This window comes from Narcine bancroftii, chromosome 2, assembly GCF_036971445.1.
Source record: "Narcine bancroftii isolate sNarBan1 chromosome 2, sNarBan1.hap1, whole genome shotgun sequence".
Taxonomy (NCBI): domain Eukaryota; kingdom Metazoa; phylum Chordata; class Chondrichthyes; order Torpediniformes; family Narcinidae; genus Narcine; species Narcine bancroftii.
Window position 1 is genome coordinate 316,297,109 of NC_091470.1, and position 20,414 is coordinate 316,317,522.

At 41.3% G+C, this 20,414-nt stretch overlaps 1 protein-coding gene and 1 long non-coding RNA gene across 3 annotated transcripts in view; one reads left to right on the forward strand and one right to left on the reverse strand.

Annotated features, from left to right (window-relative positions):
* Positions 1-1,526: 1,526 nt before the first annotated feature.
* LOC138755556 (uncharacterized) lies at positions 1,527-19,854 on the reverse strand. Its single transcript, XR_011352390.1, has 3 exons — positions 19,545-19,854; positions 10,149-10,264; positions 1,527-3,016 (listed from the first exon to the last, which is right to left on the reverse strand). It is a non-coding gene; the product is annotated as an uncharacterized lncRNA (long non-coding RNA).
* LOC138755551 (EMILIN-2-like) overlaps positions 18,906-20,414 on the forward strand; it is a 112,904-nt gene continuing 111,395 nt past the window's right edge. The window contains exons 1-2 of one of the 2 annotated variants that reach the window (XM_069921742.1): positions 18,906-19,404; positions 19,721-19,846. In XM_069921742.1, coding sequence (XP_069777843.1) covers positions 19,235-19,404; positions 19,721-19,846 — 296 coding nt within the window. In that variant the 5' untranslated portion in view covers positions 18,906-19,234. The remainder of the gene's footprint in view (positions 19,405-19,720; positions 19,847-20,414) is intronic. The other variant, XM_069921741.1, reaches the window with a different exon arrangement.

Here is a 20,414-nt window from a genome sequence, read left to right on the forward strand (position 1 = left end):
AAAATGAACACTTATTGGTTGTTCTAAAAAGCTGCACACAATTTACACATAGAAAATTATAGCACAGAAACAGGCCCTTCAGCCCTTCTAGTCTGTGCCAAACTATTATTCTGCCTAGTTCCACTGACCTGCACCCAGTTCCCTCCTATCCATGTACCTGTCCAAATTCTTCTTAAACGTTAAAATTGAGTCTGCATTCATCACTTCAGCTGGGAGCTCATTCCACACCCCCACCACTCTCTGTGTGAAGTAGGTCCCCCTTGTATTTCCACCTAAACTTTTATCTTTTATCCTTAACCCATGTTCTCTGGTTTGTATTTCAGTACCGCCAGTGGAAAAAAAACCTATTAGAATTTACTCTCTATTCTCCTCAAAATTTAAAATCACTCGATCAAATCTCCCCTCACTTTTCTGCACTCCAGTGAATAAAGTCCTAACCTGTTTAGCCTTTCCCTGTAACTCAGTTCCTGAAGTCCAGCCAACATCTTAGTTAATTGTCTCTGCATTCTTTCAAACTTATTGATATCTTTCCTGCAGTGAGGTGACTAAAACGGCACATAATACTCTAAATTTGACCTCCATATAACCATATAACCACTTACAGCACAGAACAGGCCACTTCGGCCCTACTAGTCCATGCCGTAACAAATTCCCACCCTCCTAGTCCCACTGACCAGCACCCGGTCCATACCCCTCCAGTCCTCTCCTATCCATGTAACTATCTAGTCTTTCCTTAAATGTAATCAATGATCCCACCTCGACCACGTCTGTTGGAAGCTCATTCCACATCCCCACCACCCTTTGCGTAAAGAAATTTCCCCTCATGTTCCCCTTATAATTTTCCCCATTCAATCTTAAACCATGCCCTCTAGTTTGAATCTCCCCCACTCTTAATTGAAAAAGCCTATCCACGTTTACTCTGTCTATCCCTTTTAAAATCTTAAACATCTCTATCAAGTCCCCTCTCAATCTTCTATGCTCCAGAGAAAAAAGCCCCAGTCTGCACAACCTTTCCCTGTAACTCAAACCTTGAAATCCTGTCAACATTCTCGTGAACCTTCTCTGCACTCTCTCTATTTTCTTTATATCTTTCCTATAATTTGGTGACCAAAATTGTACACAGTACTCCAAATTTGGCCTCACCAATGCCTCACCAATGTCTCATACAACTTTACCGTAACATCCCAACTCCTACACTAAATACTTTAATTTATGAAGGCCAATATGCCAAAAGATCTCTTTAAAACCTATCCACCTGTGATGGCACTTTCAAGGAATTATGTATTTGTATTTCCAGATCCTTTTGTTCTCTCACAATCCCATATTTGAAAGAAAATTAGGGAGAAATTTTAAATAACCAGAACAAAGTCCATTTGAATATCTAATAATGGATACATTTATTGAAAGTTTTATTACTAATATGTATATCAAATTACAAGAGACTATTTAGGAAAAGGATTTATTCAAATCTAAATCCAGATGGGTAAATGATTTTAAATATACAGATTCAAGAAGAAGGATGGTGAAAATTATGCTATGAAAGTGTAACTAATACAATTAATATTAGATATCAAATGGTACAATTTAATTTTTTACATCAATTATATTATACTCCATACAAATTGCATGCACTTCATTTGAATTGTTCTGATCAATGTTTTAGATGTAATAAAGAAGTAGGATCTTTCCTGCATGCATTCTGGCAATGTGAAAAAGTAGATAAGTTTTGGAAGGATATAAGTATTTTACTGGGACGGGTTTTGAAGACACAAATTTTGAAGGATCCCAGAATATTTTTATTTGGAGATATTTCCCAATTGAAGTTAGATATTTTTTTAATGAAGTTTAAAAGAAGTTTTTAAATGTAGCAATAGCAAAGAAATCAATAGCTGTAACATGGAAATCTGGTGATATTGTGGGGTTGAATAGATTGCAAATAGAATTATTAAATTGTATTCCATTAGGATAATAATTATAATTTACGAAATCAACCAGAAAAATTTGATAAGATTTGGAAGCCCAACGTGGATTTTATTGCAGCGTCCACCATGCCCCCATCCAACCCACCCTAATTAGTTATGGTTTAAGATTGTTATGTAGACTGCAATTAATTAATTAAAAGATATAGGTTTATTAGACCGGCTTTTTCTTTCTTTCCTACATTTTTGGGGATGGAGGAGGGTGGGGGAGAAAATATATAAAAACTGTATTACTTTTGTCATTTTTCTTATGGATAAATATTGTACATGTTTTGACACAAATGGAAAATAAAATTTAAAGAAAAACAAATTTTTCCAGTACAATTTACACTGCAGGCTTCCTCCAAAATGTTGTAGGGGTCCTGCAGGATAAATCACGGTGCAGGAATTGACTCAAAATTCCTGCACGTTCCTTCTTAGACTGCCCGTGTAGCAGCAAAATTCCTTGATTGTCCCGTTACATGCCTGCAGTCTAAAAACTATAATTGTTAAGCTAATTCTAGCCATGAATAGATCAACAAGCACATGTTAATGTTAGATCATAAATCATTATCACAGTGTTAAGCCAAACTCCCAATCAAAATTTCAGACAAGGAAGTCACACCACAGTTTTATGTTTGCATGAATTTTTACCCTCCGGTGCTTGGGATGGTGGAGCTCTTTGCACAGTAGCAGCCATCCATCTGATAGCTTGCCTCCAGCGCTCCTGCCTTCTCCCAACCACTGGCAAGGTCATTCGATGAGGAGCACAGCAGCACCAGGAGAAGCGGCAACATCACTGCAGCCAGGCCAACTTCAGCACTGTCACCGAGAGTGACAGCACTAATGCCCCATCTGCCCCCCAATTCTGACCTCCAGTAAGTAACCTTGGAGAACTCCTTATAAAGTCGCCAAGTGTTAAGGAGAGATTTCCATGGCAATCAGAGATCGGATGATGTGGAAGGACCGATTAGCTTCAGTTTCATGTGGGATTTTATCAAGTCCTTTCCGAGAGTTCCACTCTGACTTGAATATTTCTTTTGCGTTTTTTGGTTTTCCTGTGAAAAGACACATCCAAAAGCGTGTGAGGACAGACATGACTTAATTCACATTGAAATCTGTAAAGATTTTTTGTTTAAGACTGGACCCACTGAAAATGAAAAGGACCGTTTTGTCGTCGATTGTCCTTGAAAAACGAGGCGGGCGATATGGATTTGTCCAGCTTACATCATATTTATTGCAGTGTAAAGCCTTTTCTTCAAAGATGAGATTTTGGAGGGTGTACCAATTTTTTAAAATGTCTAAAAGTATTAAGAATAAGCGTTCTAACCTGCTGTAAAGCATTTGGAGTTTCATTTAAATTCTCTAATCAATGAAGCTTTCTATTTGACATTGGATGGATCATTTTGCAAATTGACACCAATCAACCATCATTTCTCACTAGCCAGCCACTCCAGTAAAGGGAGTTCACCCTCACACCCCACATGCCGCAGCCCAGTGTGCTGCTGGTTCTGGAGGGGCCGAGGGCAAACACGTGTGTGTCCCACCATGGAGCTCGGTCTTCGTTCCAGTGTTGGTCATGGCGCAGCCCGCGCCTCATTTGCGGCAGCCTGTGATCGCCAAGCATGGCCTGTGTTTGTCCTGGAGGCCATTTTCATCGACATCTCCCCTCAACAAGGCCTCAATGTGAATGCGAGCAGACCGCCCATTGAGCTGGGTAAGTGGAGTGGGGGGAGGGGGGGGATGTTGTCACTTCTTCCACTGTCTACACTTGCATTTCCGGTGTTTGAGTCTAAGCACCAGCAGCTAATTTTCATGGGAGCTACCTGTTGTGATAAAAAGGCTTTTTATAACAACAAGTTGTAATCTATACTTGCACAAAGCAATTTTTAAAAATGTATTTTCACATGGTTAAGTATCACATGCACAGGCGTGGGCCATCTTGTGAGTAAACAGGTTGTTAAAGTGCATTCCTAATCAAAGTGTATATTGGAGACAAGAACATAGAATTGAAAAGACTGAAAAACATTGTATTGTGGTGGCTCACCACTAGGCAGGCAAACCGGACCCGCTTGTAATCCACGCGGCGGGGCAACCAGCCAAAATGGCGCCGTCGGGGGGGGGGGGGGGGTTTCCTCTTCTTCTCAGCACCGGGCTTGGAAGCCCGTGCTGGGGGACTACGTGACGCCCGAGTGACGTCGGCGCCCTATGCCGCAGTTCTCAGCCAGGTCTGCGCTGGGAGTACAAGTCCAGCCCACAGCAATAAATCAGTTTTACTGCTCACTGAGCTCAACCCGTCTGGTTGTGAGTTCTTTCAGTAGCAGTGTAGCTGCCGCTACAATTGGTGACCATGACTGGTTCAAATGTCTTTGAACCCAACATGAGTGAACCTGGGATCAGTGCTATAGCCGTCAACTTACCTGACTTCTGGGTTCAGGAGCCGGAGACCTGGTTCAGCCATGCGGAGGCCCATTTTCACCTCCACCAGATATCGTCCGACACGACCAAATACTACCATATGGTTGCCACCCTGGACCAGGCCTCCACCAAACGTGTGCTGCACCTCATTCAGCACTGAAGACAAATGAGGGACTATCAAGTGAGTGCTCACCGGATCCCTCAGACTATCCAGGCGTCAGCGTGCCACTCGGATGCTGCACCTCCACGCCTTGGGGGACAGGTTCCCGGTGGAGCTGATGGACGAGATGCTCGCGCTCATGGGTGATCACACCAACTGCCCACTCTTTGAGTGAATTTTCCTCGACCATCTGCCCGACGACATCTGGCCGTACTGGCCCAAGAGAGCTTTGCCGACCCGAGGAAGGCTGCTCAGAAGGCCCAAGTGCTATGGTTCGAGCGATTCCCAGAGGGTTCAGCGGTCCAGCAGGTCACGAGGCACAGGCATGACCACGCCAAGCCTGCCCCTAGTGCTGCAGTAGAACACCCGGCCCCTGCAGGGGCCACCAAGAGCATAACCAGGGACACGGCATCCTCTCTGGGCCTCTGCTTCTACCACCAGTGCTGGGGAACCAAGGCTCAGAAGTGTTGTCATCTCTGCTCGTTCCAGGGAAACGAGCAGGCCGGCCGCTGTTGATGGCTGCAGCGGCTGGCCAAGGACACAGCCTCATCTACTTGTGGAACTCAGTCAGCGGCCGGCGCTTCCTTGTAGAATTCAAAGGATTGTGTCTGTTTTTTAATTTTTGAATTGAAATATTCGCATACCCCAAGACACAGGTAAATTGAGCAATGACCATCTTCATTACCTATAATCCCCCATGCAACTGGAACTGCTCTGCCAGCACCAGAGTGATTCCAGCCGTATGGCAGATTATGGGTCAGGAAGAGAGACATTTTGCCTACAGAGGCTATGGCTTCCAGCTGGGAATGGCAGTTAATAGACACAAGGCTTGGGTCGCTTAGTGTGACCTGAAGCCTGGAGCATGTCTTGATGACTGAGAAAAATAAACCTCAGCATGGTGTGGTGTGGTTTGCAATCAAGGGTTTTGTTCGTGAGGGGTGAGCGAGAGGCAGGTACAGTCCGATCAAACATACTTAGCAGATTCAAAGGTACAAAAATGGGTGACAGATGCAAGTATCGCATGGCTGTTGCACATCCTCTACCTTCCACAAGCATCAGGCCCAATTGAAAGGTCACCTCAAGCAAAAGTTGCACATGCTCCTGCTGACATCCGACCATAAGCACACAGGGTGACTCAGCGTGCTGCAGGAAGTGGTGGACCAACTTAATTCACTCCCCACTACACAGGAGGGTCCTCACTTTCAAGACATTTGGCCACATTGACAAAAAAAATTAGATGAGGTTGACCTACAGGACCTTGAGGGGTGCAGCAGCCACAAGGTCTGCCCAGAAAGAGAGGCAGTTGCTCAGGGATAGGGAAACACTCGGTCAGTTGCGTGCCTGGGAGAAACTGCATTAACATGTTACCACACAAACAAACTCTCCAAGAGAGAATGAAGAAAAATTCCCACTGTAACAGACTTATGTTAATCTTTAATGTTAAACTATGTTATTCATATATAAAAATGTCTTAGTAAAATAAGTTATAGAGTTAAAATATTGTATCTGTATTCTTAGTTGTGGGTTGGTCCAGGGTCACACACAGGTCACAGCACATCTATGGAGAACCATTGTTTTCAGAGAAGAGAATTCATTTTCGGAGTCAACGTGTCTGGGAAGGACAGAGCTAATGGATTTGAAGTAGGTCCTGATTACTCAATAAGAACTGTTGAGGAAGCCATCTGTTTTTAATCAAAGCCACTTAAGCCTCTTGAGCAGAGATGAGGTCAGAGGTGCAATGGATACGGAATGGTTTTGAAAAAGGAACAGAATTTTGGTGGAAATAAAACTTATAGTCATGTGGTTTCCAAGAACTGGGGCTCACCTTGGTATTATGTAATGGTCCCATGATTTGGAGAAATATATCACTGAATTCAGACATTTTGAGTTCAGTTTTAGAGCAGATCAACTTGGAGAGTCCAGAAGTCAAACACCTGTGGCATACTGGTGTTGAAACCTTGTGAAAGAAAGGGTTGAGTTACAGTAACCAGAATTGGTGCTGTTTATTGTGTTATTCCTAAGAAAGGGGAACACAGAATCAGTAGCTTCTGAAGTAAGGAAGACCATTTTGCTGTCTCTTTGGAAAAGAGGACTGATTTCTACTGGGTCTATTTTTTTATGGTCACTTTGCTTAGCTCTTTTCTGGTTTATGACTTCATCATGGAAGAAGATAACCACATTTCTTTAACCCTTGTCAGGGTTTGTGAATTCATCGTGGAAGAAAATAGCCACATTATGAGTAAAGAGGTCTGAAGATATAAAGTTTAAAAGTGTTTTAAAATTATTTCTGAACTGAGAATTTAAGACCTTCAAGCAAGATAAAATAATGCTGAACTTTTAAAGATTGGCTTTTCAGAGTAGGACTTTAATTATATATTTCTCTCTCTCTCACTCACACACACACACACACACACACACACACACACACACACACATTTACATTTGGGCATAGTGGGTTAAGTTTAAAGTAAGTTTAGAGATAAGTAAGAAATGTTATGTTGTTAATAGTTTAATTTTTAAAAAATCTATTATTTTTAATTTATCATTATCTGGTGAATTTTCCATTGCTGTTCCTATATTCATGCTAACAAAGTTGCTTTAGTCCCAAAAATAATTAAAAGGGTTATTAGTTCGTAACATTACCCCTGCAGGGCAAAGACAACTTAACTTTATGGAAGATCACCCTGCAGGAGAAATTCCATTCACTGATTTTCACAGTATTCCAGCTCTTCCACAAGCTTGTTTTAGCAGCATGAGCTGTTGTTGTTAACGGTACCAAAAAACTTCAGCGAGCAGCAGGAGCTGTTGGTATGAACCTTTTCATGGGACTTCAAGGAGCAGATGGCAAAAGCTGTCACCATGGACTCTCTCTCACCGGAAATTCCGGTGTAACAATGGTCACAATCTTTGTCATGCCCCTTTTAATTACAGAACTTGCAGTATCAGTCTTTAGGCCATTTCATGTCAGGCCTCCACCTGGAGACCAGCTACAAGAGCAGATATAAAACTTAAAACTTACCTTTCAGACAGCAGTCCTAAAGGGCTGCTCCAGTGTCCAATTCATATCCAGAGGCGCCTCGTAGCACCCTCCAGAGCCAATAGAGGTGGGGCGACTGGTGCCGTAGCGGCACCCGTCATAAATATGTGCCAGAGCAATGACCGTCTTCCCTACCCATAATCCCCCATGCAGCTGGAACCACTCTCTGCTTCCCAGAACAGTTCCAACTGTGTGGTGGATTATAGGTAGGGAAGACAGTCATTGCTCTGCTGCTTTTTGAGCTGCAGAGAGTAGCCTTGAAGGCCAAAGTGGCCCGGTGTGGCTGACTCAGCCGCACCGGCCACCCCTTGATGACTCCCGAAGGCTTCTGCTGCCCCAACGGACCCTCCCCCCGATGGCTTCCGCTACTCCAAGGTCTCCCGTCCGCCGGCCCTGCCTTGGAGGGAGAGGGTTGAGTGGGGAGATGGGTTGTGGGCTGTTGACATTATCAGCCCGGCCCTAACCAGCTGAGAACGGTTGGAATCGGCACCTTGGAACCAGCCACGGCGCTTTTACGAAGGTGTGTCTTTCGCCGTAAGGGCGAAGAACCTCCGCATTTCCAGACAGGTGTTTTCCCTGCTTGAAAGTGCCTTTTAGTTACAATGTTGTGGATCACCCTCTAGCAGGAAATGTTGTGTGAATTAGTGAATTTTATTTATTTATATATATAGCAACCATTTGGTAATGTCAGCGTCCCTCCAGTCCTCCCAATAACAGATATTAATTCATCATATGGTGGGTGCTTCAGGAGCCTTTATTTAAAACCATTAATTTGGAAAATCCACAGTCCTGACTATTATGCATAGAGAACCAACACAGGCATATGTGGCACTCTTTTCAAGGGAGCATGAGCAGGGACGGCATCTTGGTGTCAGACGACAGCAAAGAAAAATGAGGCCCTCCCACGAGAATAAGGGTACTCCCTGGATGCACGCCTGCTGACCTGTCCCCTGCCTCACCACAGGAGAGCACAGCAATAGGTATTTAGGCTCTGTGCCAAGGGACCACCTAAATGTGAAGCCAAAGTGCGGGATGTGCTAGCCAAGAGAGGGCTTTGGCACCTTATAAATGACCTGCCTGCTTACAGATGTTGGTGGTAAAGATGCATGCATAAATGGCAGCTAAGCTGGAGAAACCAGGCATGCGAGTCGAGTCAGTGAACAGACCATTTTCTCTTCCCTCCCCTCTCAGACTGGGGAGCAGTTCTCACAGTGCCCTTCTTCATCGGGAACACAATGACCCTGTTTGGGTGGGGGGTGGGTTGGTGAGGCACTGTCATTGTTTGATAATGTGCCTTGACCATCATACTGAAGGCTTTTGTGTGTATATCGATCCTCTTGATTTGCATCATTTTAGACACATTTTCTCAGTTATAATACTTAGATTCTGAAGTTTAGAAACCTTTTATTCATTGCGTTTTGTAATGATTCCGAGGGATGGAATGTTATATGTGGATTGTGGAGGAACACATGTTCTCCCTGTATGGATCAACATGGATTGCAGAGGATCACATGACCTCCCTGTCTGAAACCTAGTCTGAAGTCGCATCACATGCCAATCAGGGTTAGACTCTGGCCACCCATTAGTGCACACCTTACTGTTGGCTCATTTAAATGATTCAATATGATCATTAGCCAGATGCACAGCTCCAACAGTATAAAGAATAATGCGTGCCACATTTCTTTCTGCCTGTTTCTTGGTCCAAGCCCCAGACACCGCTCCACTCTAAGTTTGCTATTGTGGGCATCGCTGGAGGGAGTCGTGGGTAAGGTGTGCACTTCGTCGAGCCATAGTACTGTGATAGATCAGTGCTTGCAGAGAACTACAACCCCGATAGTACAGAGAACCAGGAGTGTATGTGAAAGTTTTTGTCTGTGAAGTGTGTCCACATGTGAGAGATTGTGGTAGGCTAAGCAGCCTGATATGCCTGCTTACATTGTTATAGTTTTTGTCTCATACCATGTGTATCGGAGCCCAATTTGTTTCTAATGTGAATGTCTATATAGCTATTAAATAGTAGAGTAACTTTTTACCCCCTCCATAAATCTTCGTCCGCGAAGCCAAGCCAAAGAATTAAGTATCATTTGATGTCTTCCCCTGTTTGTTTGCCATGTTTTCAATAAATTTACCTTTGATTGAAGATTGTGTCTGTGAACCCACCAAACCTGAGTAGACTGTGTCTACTCGCTATTACAAGGCTTTGATGTCCCCATACCAGACCGTGATCCAGCCAGTCAGCATAATTTCTGCCACACATCTGTAGAAATTTGCCAGGGTTTCTGGTGTCATACCAAACCTCCTCAAATGATTGAGGAAGCAGAGGTGCTTCCTTGATTTTAGAGACATTTAGTGTGAGGTTGTTACTGGTGCCTTTTCAAGTCAAATTTTCGATCTCCCTCCTGAAAGCTAACTTATTACCCCTTTTTATACAACCGTGGTATCATTAGTGAATTTGTAGATGATGTTGTTGTACTGAGCCACACAATCATAGGTGTAAAGTGAGTAGAGCAGGGGCTAAGAACGCAGACCTGTGGTGCTCTGGTACTGATGGAGATTGTGGAGGAGATGTTCTTACCAATCCTCACTGATTGTGGTCTGGAGGTGAGGAAATCCATGATCCAATTACACAGTGAGGTGTTGAGTCCCAGGTCTTGTAGTTTGCTGAACAATAAAACTCCTCGTATCCAGTACCTATGGGGATTGGGAGATGCGGATAAGTGTATTTTCTGGTTGCTCGAGACTTGCTCTTACAATGCCTAACTATTGCACCTGTGTTAAGAATAAACAGTTTGAAAGTAAAAAATACTACACTGTATTTACACTGAACAAACTTCACTTGCATGACTATACAAACAAAAAGCATTTTGCTTTATTTTCAGTCACATTCTTTGAAAACATTTAACTGTCACTGCATCTACAGGTTCCTCCCCCTCCACAGACATTATGGATAATTAACCCCTTCCCCCAAGTTTACAGATAATGAAATGCCTCTGGCCAGGGAGACTCTTACTAATCAGGGATAAGGAGACACTTTAAGAGAATCACCCCAACAGCGAGTAGCATCAAATGGCTCTTCATCCTGGTCAAAGTTATTACTGTTTCATACATCTTTATTCAAATAGCGGCTATGAGCAAAGTACGACTAGGGCACTCCATTGATTGGATATTTGCTCCTATCTTCACCAAAGTGTATGTGTTACTTCAGAGAACCTATACAATTTTAATCAATTATTTTTACCTGTTATTTTATTCTTATTTAATATTCTAAATTGATTTTCCTCTTTTTTTGCCATTTATTGAGGATGCCAGTTGCTTGAATTTCAGATACTGGAGTTTTACTGTATAGTGAGGCACAGTGAAGAACTGTAGAGCTGGAGAGATCAATTGGTGCAGAGCAGAGGCATTTTAATTTTGCAATTGAGGTTAATTCAGAAGTCTGAAAGAAACTGCCCTTGAATTTGGGGGTGTGTGATCTCACTTGTGAAACTTCTTCCAAAGGGAGGAGGTGAAGAGAGTGTGGCCAAGGTGGGATGAGTCTTTTAATATATTGGTTGCTTTTCCAAAGCAGCAGAAAGTGTGGATAGAGTCAGTAGAGGGATGGGGTGCATGTGATGGCCTCAACTGCATTCACAACCCTCTGCAGTTTCTTGCCGTCTTGGGTAGAGTAGTTCCCATACCAAACAGTGATGCATCTGAGGTTGTTAAGGGATGGAGGTGACATGCAAAACTTTCTCAGGCTTCTGGGGTAGAGGTACTGGCACCATTTCTTATCCATTGTGCCATTGTGGGTGAGCCAGACAGGTCATTGGAGGTGTTTATCCCTGACAACTCAAAGCTGTCTGCTACTCTACCTTAGCACTGTTGATGCAGACCAGAGCATGAGGTCCGCCCCTCCACTGGAATGCTATAACCAACTCTTTGGTCTTGCTGACATTGAGGGAGAGGTTGTTGTCCTGGTACTAATCCACTAGTCCTTCTATCACCCTCCTATTCTCTGACTCATCATTGTTGAAGATCCTTGCTACAATGTGGTGTCAACAGTGAACTTATCATTAAAGTTGGAGGGATGTCTGGCCATACAGTGATGGGTGTACAGAAGTGCAGTAGAGGACTGAATATACAGCCTTGTGGTGACCCATTGTGGATGATGATCATGGAAGTGATGCTGTAACTGATAGTAGCCTGTGGGAAAGGAAGTATTGGATCCAATTGGAGAGAGGGGTGTTGAGTCCAAGATCATGGAATTTGGGGTTGAGCTTGTTTGCTCGTGTTCCATTGAAGGTGGAGCAATAGTCAATGGGCAGCAGTTTGACATCAATGTCCTTGAATACCCAAATTTTTCAAGGCTGAGTGTAGGGCCAAGGAGATGGCATCTCCTATGGATCTATTGTAGTGGAATGCAATTTGGACTAGGTAGAGGATGGCTGCTCGGCTTGAGTTAAAGTAAGCCATGAGCAACCTCTCCATATGTTGGATGTCAGAGTCAACAGCTGATAATTATTTAGGCCCATCACTACTCTCTACTTCAGCAATGGGGTAATAATGGCCTTCCTGAGGCAGGTAGGTACTTCATCTTGAAAGAGAGAGAGGTTGAAGATGTCTGTTAATAATCCTCCTTGCGGAAATTTCTGGTCTATTATGGAACATCTCAAGAATCTATAGGAGAATGCACAAATACCATGTGCAAACAGCAAAAGGAGGGCACATCTTTCCCAAATAGCCCTCCAAGGTGGTGGAGTATTGCCTGTCTCACCTGTGGCAGAATTTACAGATCCCATATACCACTAAAGAATTCTCAGAACTGAGTGGAGGCAAATCATCCTCAACCCAAAGGAACTGTCTAAGAAGAAAGAGGAAATTGTTAAAAATCTTATTCGTTTCTATCTACTGCTTTCTTAAGTAGTAAAACTAACATTCCTGTTTCCAAAAGCAAGAAAGGTTGTTGAAAATAACCTTGCATTGACAATATTCAAGTCCATCAAGTCCATGTTCTACATGGACATGAAAAAAAAACAGATTTTAAAAGGTTAGTAAACTTTACTGTGAAATGTATTTTTCAGTTAATTTTGTAAAGAAACCTTCATTTCTGCCAGAATTAGATTGAACCACAAAAGCTAGCTAATGTACGTCTGGAAGAGAATATCTCGCAGAATGGGTTGCCAAATCAAATTCTGAATCAGTTGAACCACTGTTTAATTTTACTCTCTGCATTGTTGATAACAGGAAAATTATAACAACGTTGCTTAGTGAGTCATTTTTATGAAGTTGATGTCAGTGATTCCATTTAAACAGAGGGAATAGCCCTTCTCATCTGTGGCCATATGTTCTCTAATAAGCCCATGAAAAATAAAAAGCTGGACTACTCTGACTTCATTTTGTGACAGTGTGTAAATCTCTTGTTAGTTGGGAGGTTTAACAGATCTTGGAATTTTGCCTAAGTCAGTGTGTACAATTTTAATCTAAACCAAATGTAACCCTGGGAATATCTCGAGTCAACCCACTTGTGTACTTGTTTAAATTATCAGTCCCTTTGTCATAAAAAAAATGAGAAGTTTCTTGTTAACATTACATTATAATTGTATAAAGTCTCTTGTATAAACTTACATTTCCAGCCCATTTTAAATTATCTGCAATTTCTAAATGACATTCATATTTTATTTCCTGAAATACATTAAACGTCCTTTGTAATTCATTGTACTTCAGTAACTTTTTTTTGGTTGTCAAGCTGGGGAATATTATCCTTAGTTATGGCATTTTTAAAAATATCCAACAAATGACAATGAATTAAGTACAATTATTCAATCAAAGATATTTGGAATCAAGCCTGTAAATTGACATCACCAACTGGAAGAGAATATCTCGCAGTATGAATTTTCCAATAACTTATTATCAGCCTTAGTTTATATAATGTAGAAGAAAATAAATGATTTTTAAAAAATGTTAACAATGTGGTGAAGGATTACCAACTAACGCAATTATAAGAACTGCAAGAAAAAAATAGTTATGTTATTATTAAATTTAGTATGCACTTGGATGAAGTTTGCACTTCTCTGTGATCCAAACAATATTAAATTCTTTCATTAAAGTCATACAGCACAGAAATTGATCTTTCAACCCATCAAGTCCATGCCAACCATCAAGAAGCTATCTACACTGATCCCAATTTATTCTCCCCACATTCCCATCAACTCTCCTAGTTTCCATCTCTTATCAATGTACTGGGGGCAACTTGCAGTGGCCAGTTAACCTACCAACCCTTGTATCTTTGAGTTGTGGGAGAAAACAGAAACATCCAGCCAAAACTAATACAATCACATGAAATGTGCACACTCCACACATGCAGCATCTGAGTAGCACTGCAGTGGCTCTGACCTCTTCTGAGCCCACACAACATCCAAGGAACATTCTTAAACTACAGGGAGCCCCTGGGTTATGAACGAGGTCCATTCCTACATCTGCCTTTAAGTCGAATTTGTAGATAAGTTGGAACAGGTACATACGGGTTTTATTTAGTGTCAGTTTGTAAAATGTTTGTCTTCATATTGTAAAAAAATAAAGAAACAGTTCTTAAAACAGTTTAGATAGAAAAATATTAAAAAACGTTCATGATTAAAAGTACACTTACTCTCATTCCATCAATGTCTTACATGCTGGAAGTGGCATTGGTGAGGTAGCATTATGCAAATGAGCGAAATGGGGGCACAATATGTAAGAACGAGTTGACCATAAGTCAGAGGTTCGTAACCTGCATATTATCAAGTACGTGCTTTAGTAATGGATAATTTTGGGTGAGAATTGAAGATTCCTAAGTTAACTAAATTTGAAGATTTAATTATAAATGTGGTAAAGAAGGGATTTATTTCAGAAATATATTCGTTGTTGCAATAAAAAATGACTAAACTGGATTTAGATAAATGGGAAAAAGGTTTATATTTGGAATTAAGGCAAGAAGAATGGACTAGTATGTGTGCAGATAGTGTGACTAAATTGATTCATGTCCGAGATAGTTTGGTGAACTATAATTTTCCACATCAGTAATATTTAACTCAGGAAAAGTTGAAAAGATATGGATTTAGTATTTCGGATTTATGTTTTCATTGTGGGACTCATATTGGTACTTTTTTTTTATACTCTTGTCGGGTTATGTGACAAGGCTAAGTCTTTTTGGATACAAATTAAAGAGTTTTGGAGGATTTATTTGAGATTACCTTAATATTGGATCCAATGTTTTTTTTAATGGGGAATATTATAACTTTGACAAGAGATTTAAAAATGGATAAATTTCAATGTGAATTTATTTATTTAGCTTTAGCAGTAGCAAGGAAATGTATTGCGATTATATGGAAGAATGATATGATTTGAATATGAATTGTTAGCATAATGAATTGAAAGCTTGTATTTGTTTGGAAAATATAACATGTAATTTACATAATAATTATTCTTTTAAAGTGAAGATGTGACCTCCATATTTGAGATGTATGAATTTGGAGGTACAATAGTTATTTTTGGTGTTTAGTGTTTTTTAAAAAAATCTGTAAAGGTTTGGCACGTTCCGCAGCAATGAATAAGTAACTGATATATGATTTTTTTTTGTTAGAGGTTTTTTTTTTATATATATATAGGGGTAAGGGGAGGGGGGTTATATAGGTTTTTGTTTCTTTTAGGAGGGTTGGGTTTGTATTTTTTTGTCTGTTTTTAATCATGTATTTTATATACTTATAAATAGTTTGTTAAAAAAAGGAGGTTCCCTGTATTTTAATAAAGATACGAATGTATTAAAAAGACTTTACCTTTGGAGAATCTTATTTGCTGAGAAACAATCTTGGCCAATACAAAACAAAACCTTCAATCAGTGGTCCTGTCAATAGCAGCCCAGAAGTAAATAATTTGCATAAAATCCATAAATAGCTTTTACTTCGTAAAGCAGATTTGTAGATGTGATCCTGACAAAGAAATTCATTTGAAAATCATTAGAAAATCTGCAGATGCTGGAAATCTGAAATAAAAACAGAAAATGCTGGAAATAGTTAGCAGATAAGGCACAAATGTGGGAAGAAAATGAAAGTTAACCTTTGGGTCTTTGACCAAAAATGGTACTTCTGTCTCTCTTTTAGTGATGCTACCTGGCCTGCTCAATGTCCCCAGCATTTTCTGTTCTTATTATAAAAAGATTAGTGTGGTGGAAGTCATTATTTGGAATATAGTTATAATGGTCATTGTGTTTTCAAGGAGTTTTCATCCTTTAAAGCAGTGATTTTCACACTTTATTTCCACTCACTGACATACCACTTAAGTAATCCCTGTGCCAGAGGTGCTCTGTGATTAGTAAGAGACTAGAGTACTTAAGGTGGTATGTGAGTAAAAAGAAAAAGTTTGAAAACCACTGCTTTAAAGTTAATTTCTGATAAATTCATCAGTTAAGTTTCAGGACCAATAATTTTGAAGAACCTTGTAATAGGAAAGGGATTAATGCTTTGTCTGTTCTGCATATTTGCACAGCAGTTTTCACTTAGCAAAAATATCAAATTAGCAATATAATTATCACTGATCCAGAATCTGAGGTAATTTCATAGGCTCAACTATAATTGCAAATGGATCATGGAAGCATTTGGTAGAGATGATCCACAACCTTAAAATGCTATTAAATCTGTAAATGAAGCATTCATAAAAGAGTTATTATGGTGATTAACTGATTAAATTGCATGTCTGTGACCAATATACATTACATGCCGAGTTATATTGACTGAAAGTCCTTGCATCCTGTTTCATGTAGACTTCATTCATTTTCCCAGTTACTCCTGCTCATTCAGGAGTTTTTTCACAAAAAACATCTGTGCTTCTGAAATGATTTTGTTTTCTTTCCCTCTAGTTTCCTTTGCAGCATAATTGATAGAGTTCTTGACTGACTCTGTTCTATTTCCTGCACTTCTGTTCTTATCCACTGCCCTTCCATTGAGGAGGTTTCTCCAGACCTTGCGCTTCATCCATAATCATCTTCTGTAATTTCAGCCACATTTAATGGGATGCCAACATCAGACGCAACTTCCTCTCATCTCCACTCAGCAGTATTCCAAAGGGAATGTTTTTTTTCAGCATTATTCCATTTCCAACAATGCACACAGGGGAAGCAATTAATTAATTGGTCTTCTTCCAATCTTGGGTATTGTATTCTGTGTTCATAACAAGATCTTAAATTAAATGCAGATTGCATGACCACTTTATAGGGAGCTAATCCATGTTTTATCTCTCTGCTGATGCTCCTTCCCCTGCTTCGTCCAGTGTTTTCTGTTTTAGTTTAGATTTCCACCTTATGCTGTTTCACATCCCACAGTTCCAGTGTTGATCTTCCCCTCTCTATCCTCATTCATTTTCAATTCATCATCTCCTTCAGACAGACCAAGCAAGATTAAAGCACTTCTACTCTCTTTCTCAACCAGCACCAGAATCATTCTTTCAGACTCCACCCCATTACAGTCATTCATTTTGTTCTCCTCTGCAACTTAAAACATTAATTCTTCTTTCTTCTGATAATGATAATGAGAGTTTATTGAGGTATAAATACAATGTACAGATGCATTGAAATTCTTGGTGCAGTTACACAGGTACGTAAAATAACAATAAATTAAATGATCCCATAAGAGTAAAAAGACAATAAATATAAAAGGATAGATCAATATTCAGTTCCAGTTGGTGCAAAACAATGTGAAGTTACAATAGTGCAGACAGATCCTTGATCTGGGTTGTGCTTTTCATTCAGGTAGTGTGGTGAGGTTCAAAATCCTGATAGCTCGTGGAAACTTTGGGAAGCTGTTGATGCATCCTTATCTCTGTTTTCCATCCTCTTCAGATTTCCAGCATCTGCTCTTTTCTGTGTGTCTGAAGTGAGTTTTGGAGATTTTGTGCAAGTTTTAGAATACAAGCAGCAGCATTTAGGATGACTTTAAGTCTAAGGAGAATGGAAACTAGGAAACTGGCCAACAGCATTGGAATTTTCAAGTACAAAAGGCCTTTTAAGAAAAAAGTTGAGATTTTTTTCAGCAGCTTATTAAATAACCCAGTAAGAGGTAAAATTACTGAAGGTGGAATCAGACTGTTGAGATAATGTAAGTCATTTAGATTCAAAAGCACTTGTGGGGTTAACTATGAAGAGTTGTCAGACCAAGTATCAGTAGGATCCATGGGTGATCTAGTACTGTGTTTGTGTTTTCAGATGAACTTGCTGAGTGAGATTTTATTGATAAATAAGAGGGGTGGACTAATGGGAAATGACTCCAGATATAATGATGTAAAAAGTGAATGTTGCAATGGATTCTCTGGATCATTAAGAATGGAAGCATTCATTTCTAATTCCATGGACTACACATCCTGTCCAGCAACCATGTAAATGTGGAAGAGCCCCACTTGCAAGCTCTACAATCCAACTTTAAATGAGTGAAACCAACTGGTTGTTAATTTTAATGTTAAATAATAGATGTTTTAATTGACATGTTAACATTTATTGTGTTTACAGTCCTTTGTTTGCTTGCATGTTTATGCTGTGTACAGTTGCTTTTTGCACAACCAAGTGGTAATTCTACCACCCCTGCAGGTTAAAGGAATCTCAGGCTTGTATGTGATGTCATGTATGTACCCTGACAATAAATCGGAAATCCAATCCAACAATTTAAAGGTATTTTGCAGCTTGTTTGAACATTTGATTAGTTTATGCAGGGTCATCTGAAGGCCTATTTATTCCCAGATGGAATGAAGAAAACCATTATATTGCACGCAGGGAACCAACACAAGGTGAACGAAAAGAAGTGGAATTGGAAGAACTATTAGTACAGCTTTAAGATTGTCAATGGGACCGGTAGTTTCAATCGAATCTGTTTCAAACTGACACACCTGCAGCAATTGTAAAAGCAAACCAACCCACTGCACAGATTTTTGTGTTTTATACATCACCTCGGTTTTTGGCCCCCTGTTTAAGGCAAGAACACACGCGGCTGTCAAAGTTCACTAAGTTTAGCAAAACTTATTGCTGAAATGGAATTATTTTTCAAAAGAGCCAAGAATGAGTTGTCCCACCAAGATTACAACATACGCTATTTTTATCTAGTTTATAACAAGTTGGAGCCAATATGACTTTTTTTGGCAAACTACGGTTACTATTTGATGAGATTGACATGGGAAGGAGGTGGTGAATTGGCATTCGCTGCCATTCCTTCCACCTCACCCATTATAGTGCCCGATGTGGGTTTTTATTTAAAATCTTCATTCTCCGACGGATTGTAATACCATATTAGAGTATGTGGATGAAGAGGGAAGTTACTACCCTCAAGGCGCAGGCAGGGATGGAGTTGCAGCCAAGTTTTTTTTTCAACGAGAAGCAGAGTTCCTAGTGGTGTGCTTGAAATTCCAGTGCAGAAAGATTAACGTCATTCCGTAAAAAAAAACCTTCAGACCAGAGCCACAGGAAAAGCCCGAGACCAAGGCATTTCTCCTCGGTGCACGGGGTCTGCTCTTCATCTCCTCCAAGGGAAGGTTCGCTGCGGATTGGCCTGCCCAGAGCCTCTGACCTCCCGCGGCCAGAACCCCAGGACCGTGCCACCGTTTTCCAAGCACCCCCATTGGGCTATCACACAGAAAGGTGGGCGGAAAAAACCCCCCACCCCTGCTACAATGGCCGGAAGATTAGTTGAGAGCGAGGCGGCTTCACTGAGCTGGGCTTTGATTCTGATCAGCCTCCTGGTGCCTGATGTCCAGACAACTCTCCCCCTCGCCAGTTACCACCTCTATTCTTCCAGGTCCGCTCCGCAACAGGCTGCCGCCAGGCACCCGGGGCGCAGCAAGTAAGTTAACTTTTCTATTAACTCGCGGCAAGGTGGGGGGGGGGGGGGTCTTTTTTAAAGAATCTAAGCGGATGGGTTACCTTGGGTGAAGGTGAGTGGGGTGATCTAGATCCAAGTGGTCTTTCCCTTTCCCCTCTCACCTGGATCGATTTCAACTCACTGTGCAAGTTTAAACCTTGCCTTTGCCATCGTAAACGTGACGGTAGCCGCCCGTGCACTGGGTTCAGTGGCAGCGGAGGGGGTGTTCGCAGTCGCGGCTTTGTTCGGGGTCCGGTCTCTGACAGTCCCTGTACGGTTCCTCTCCACCCCGCTGCAGGAACTGGTGTGCTTACATCGTAAGGAAGAACGTGACCTGCTCGGTGTTGGGAGGCGCACAAAGTTACATCAAGGCTGAATACCAGCCGTGCCCCTGGGGTCTGGCCAACTGCCCGTCTGCACCTCTGTAAGTAACAGTGAACTCTTCTCCCCTGCCCTCCGCACGGGGGGGGGGGGGGGGGGGACCTGTCATTTTCAGCCGCTCGCTGAAGAGCAATGGGATTCCGCTCTAACAGGAGTCAAGGACAGGTCATGGGTGTGTGCGTTTGCTTCTGAAGGGCTCAATCAGCTTTACTTGCTGTGCTTTACTGGAGTCTGGACATCCGAAGTGTAATTTCGCAGAAATGCCACCGATTGAGGAAACTTTAAAGCATTGCGCCAACATTGCTGTCTTGAAAATCGAACTCTTGTCCCTCGGGTATATTAAACAAAAAACTTTTACCGGCCAATTTGCTTCGTAAATACCTGAGAGCACGAACTAGGATGAACCCGAATGAGCAAATTTATGTTGTGCTTTTGTGGTAACGATGAGGCGATCAATGCATGTATAATGTAGCTCATTATGCTCCAGATTGCAGGGGATACTGGGTCCCAGCAGCACCCCACTATATTTATCAAAATCTATTCATACTTGGAGTCTCCTTCAATTTCTGCAGACCATGAGATCACAGCACATGTTAGTTGCTCTCAGTCTC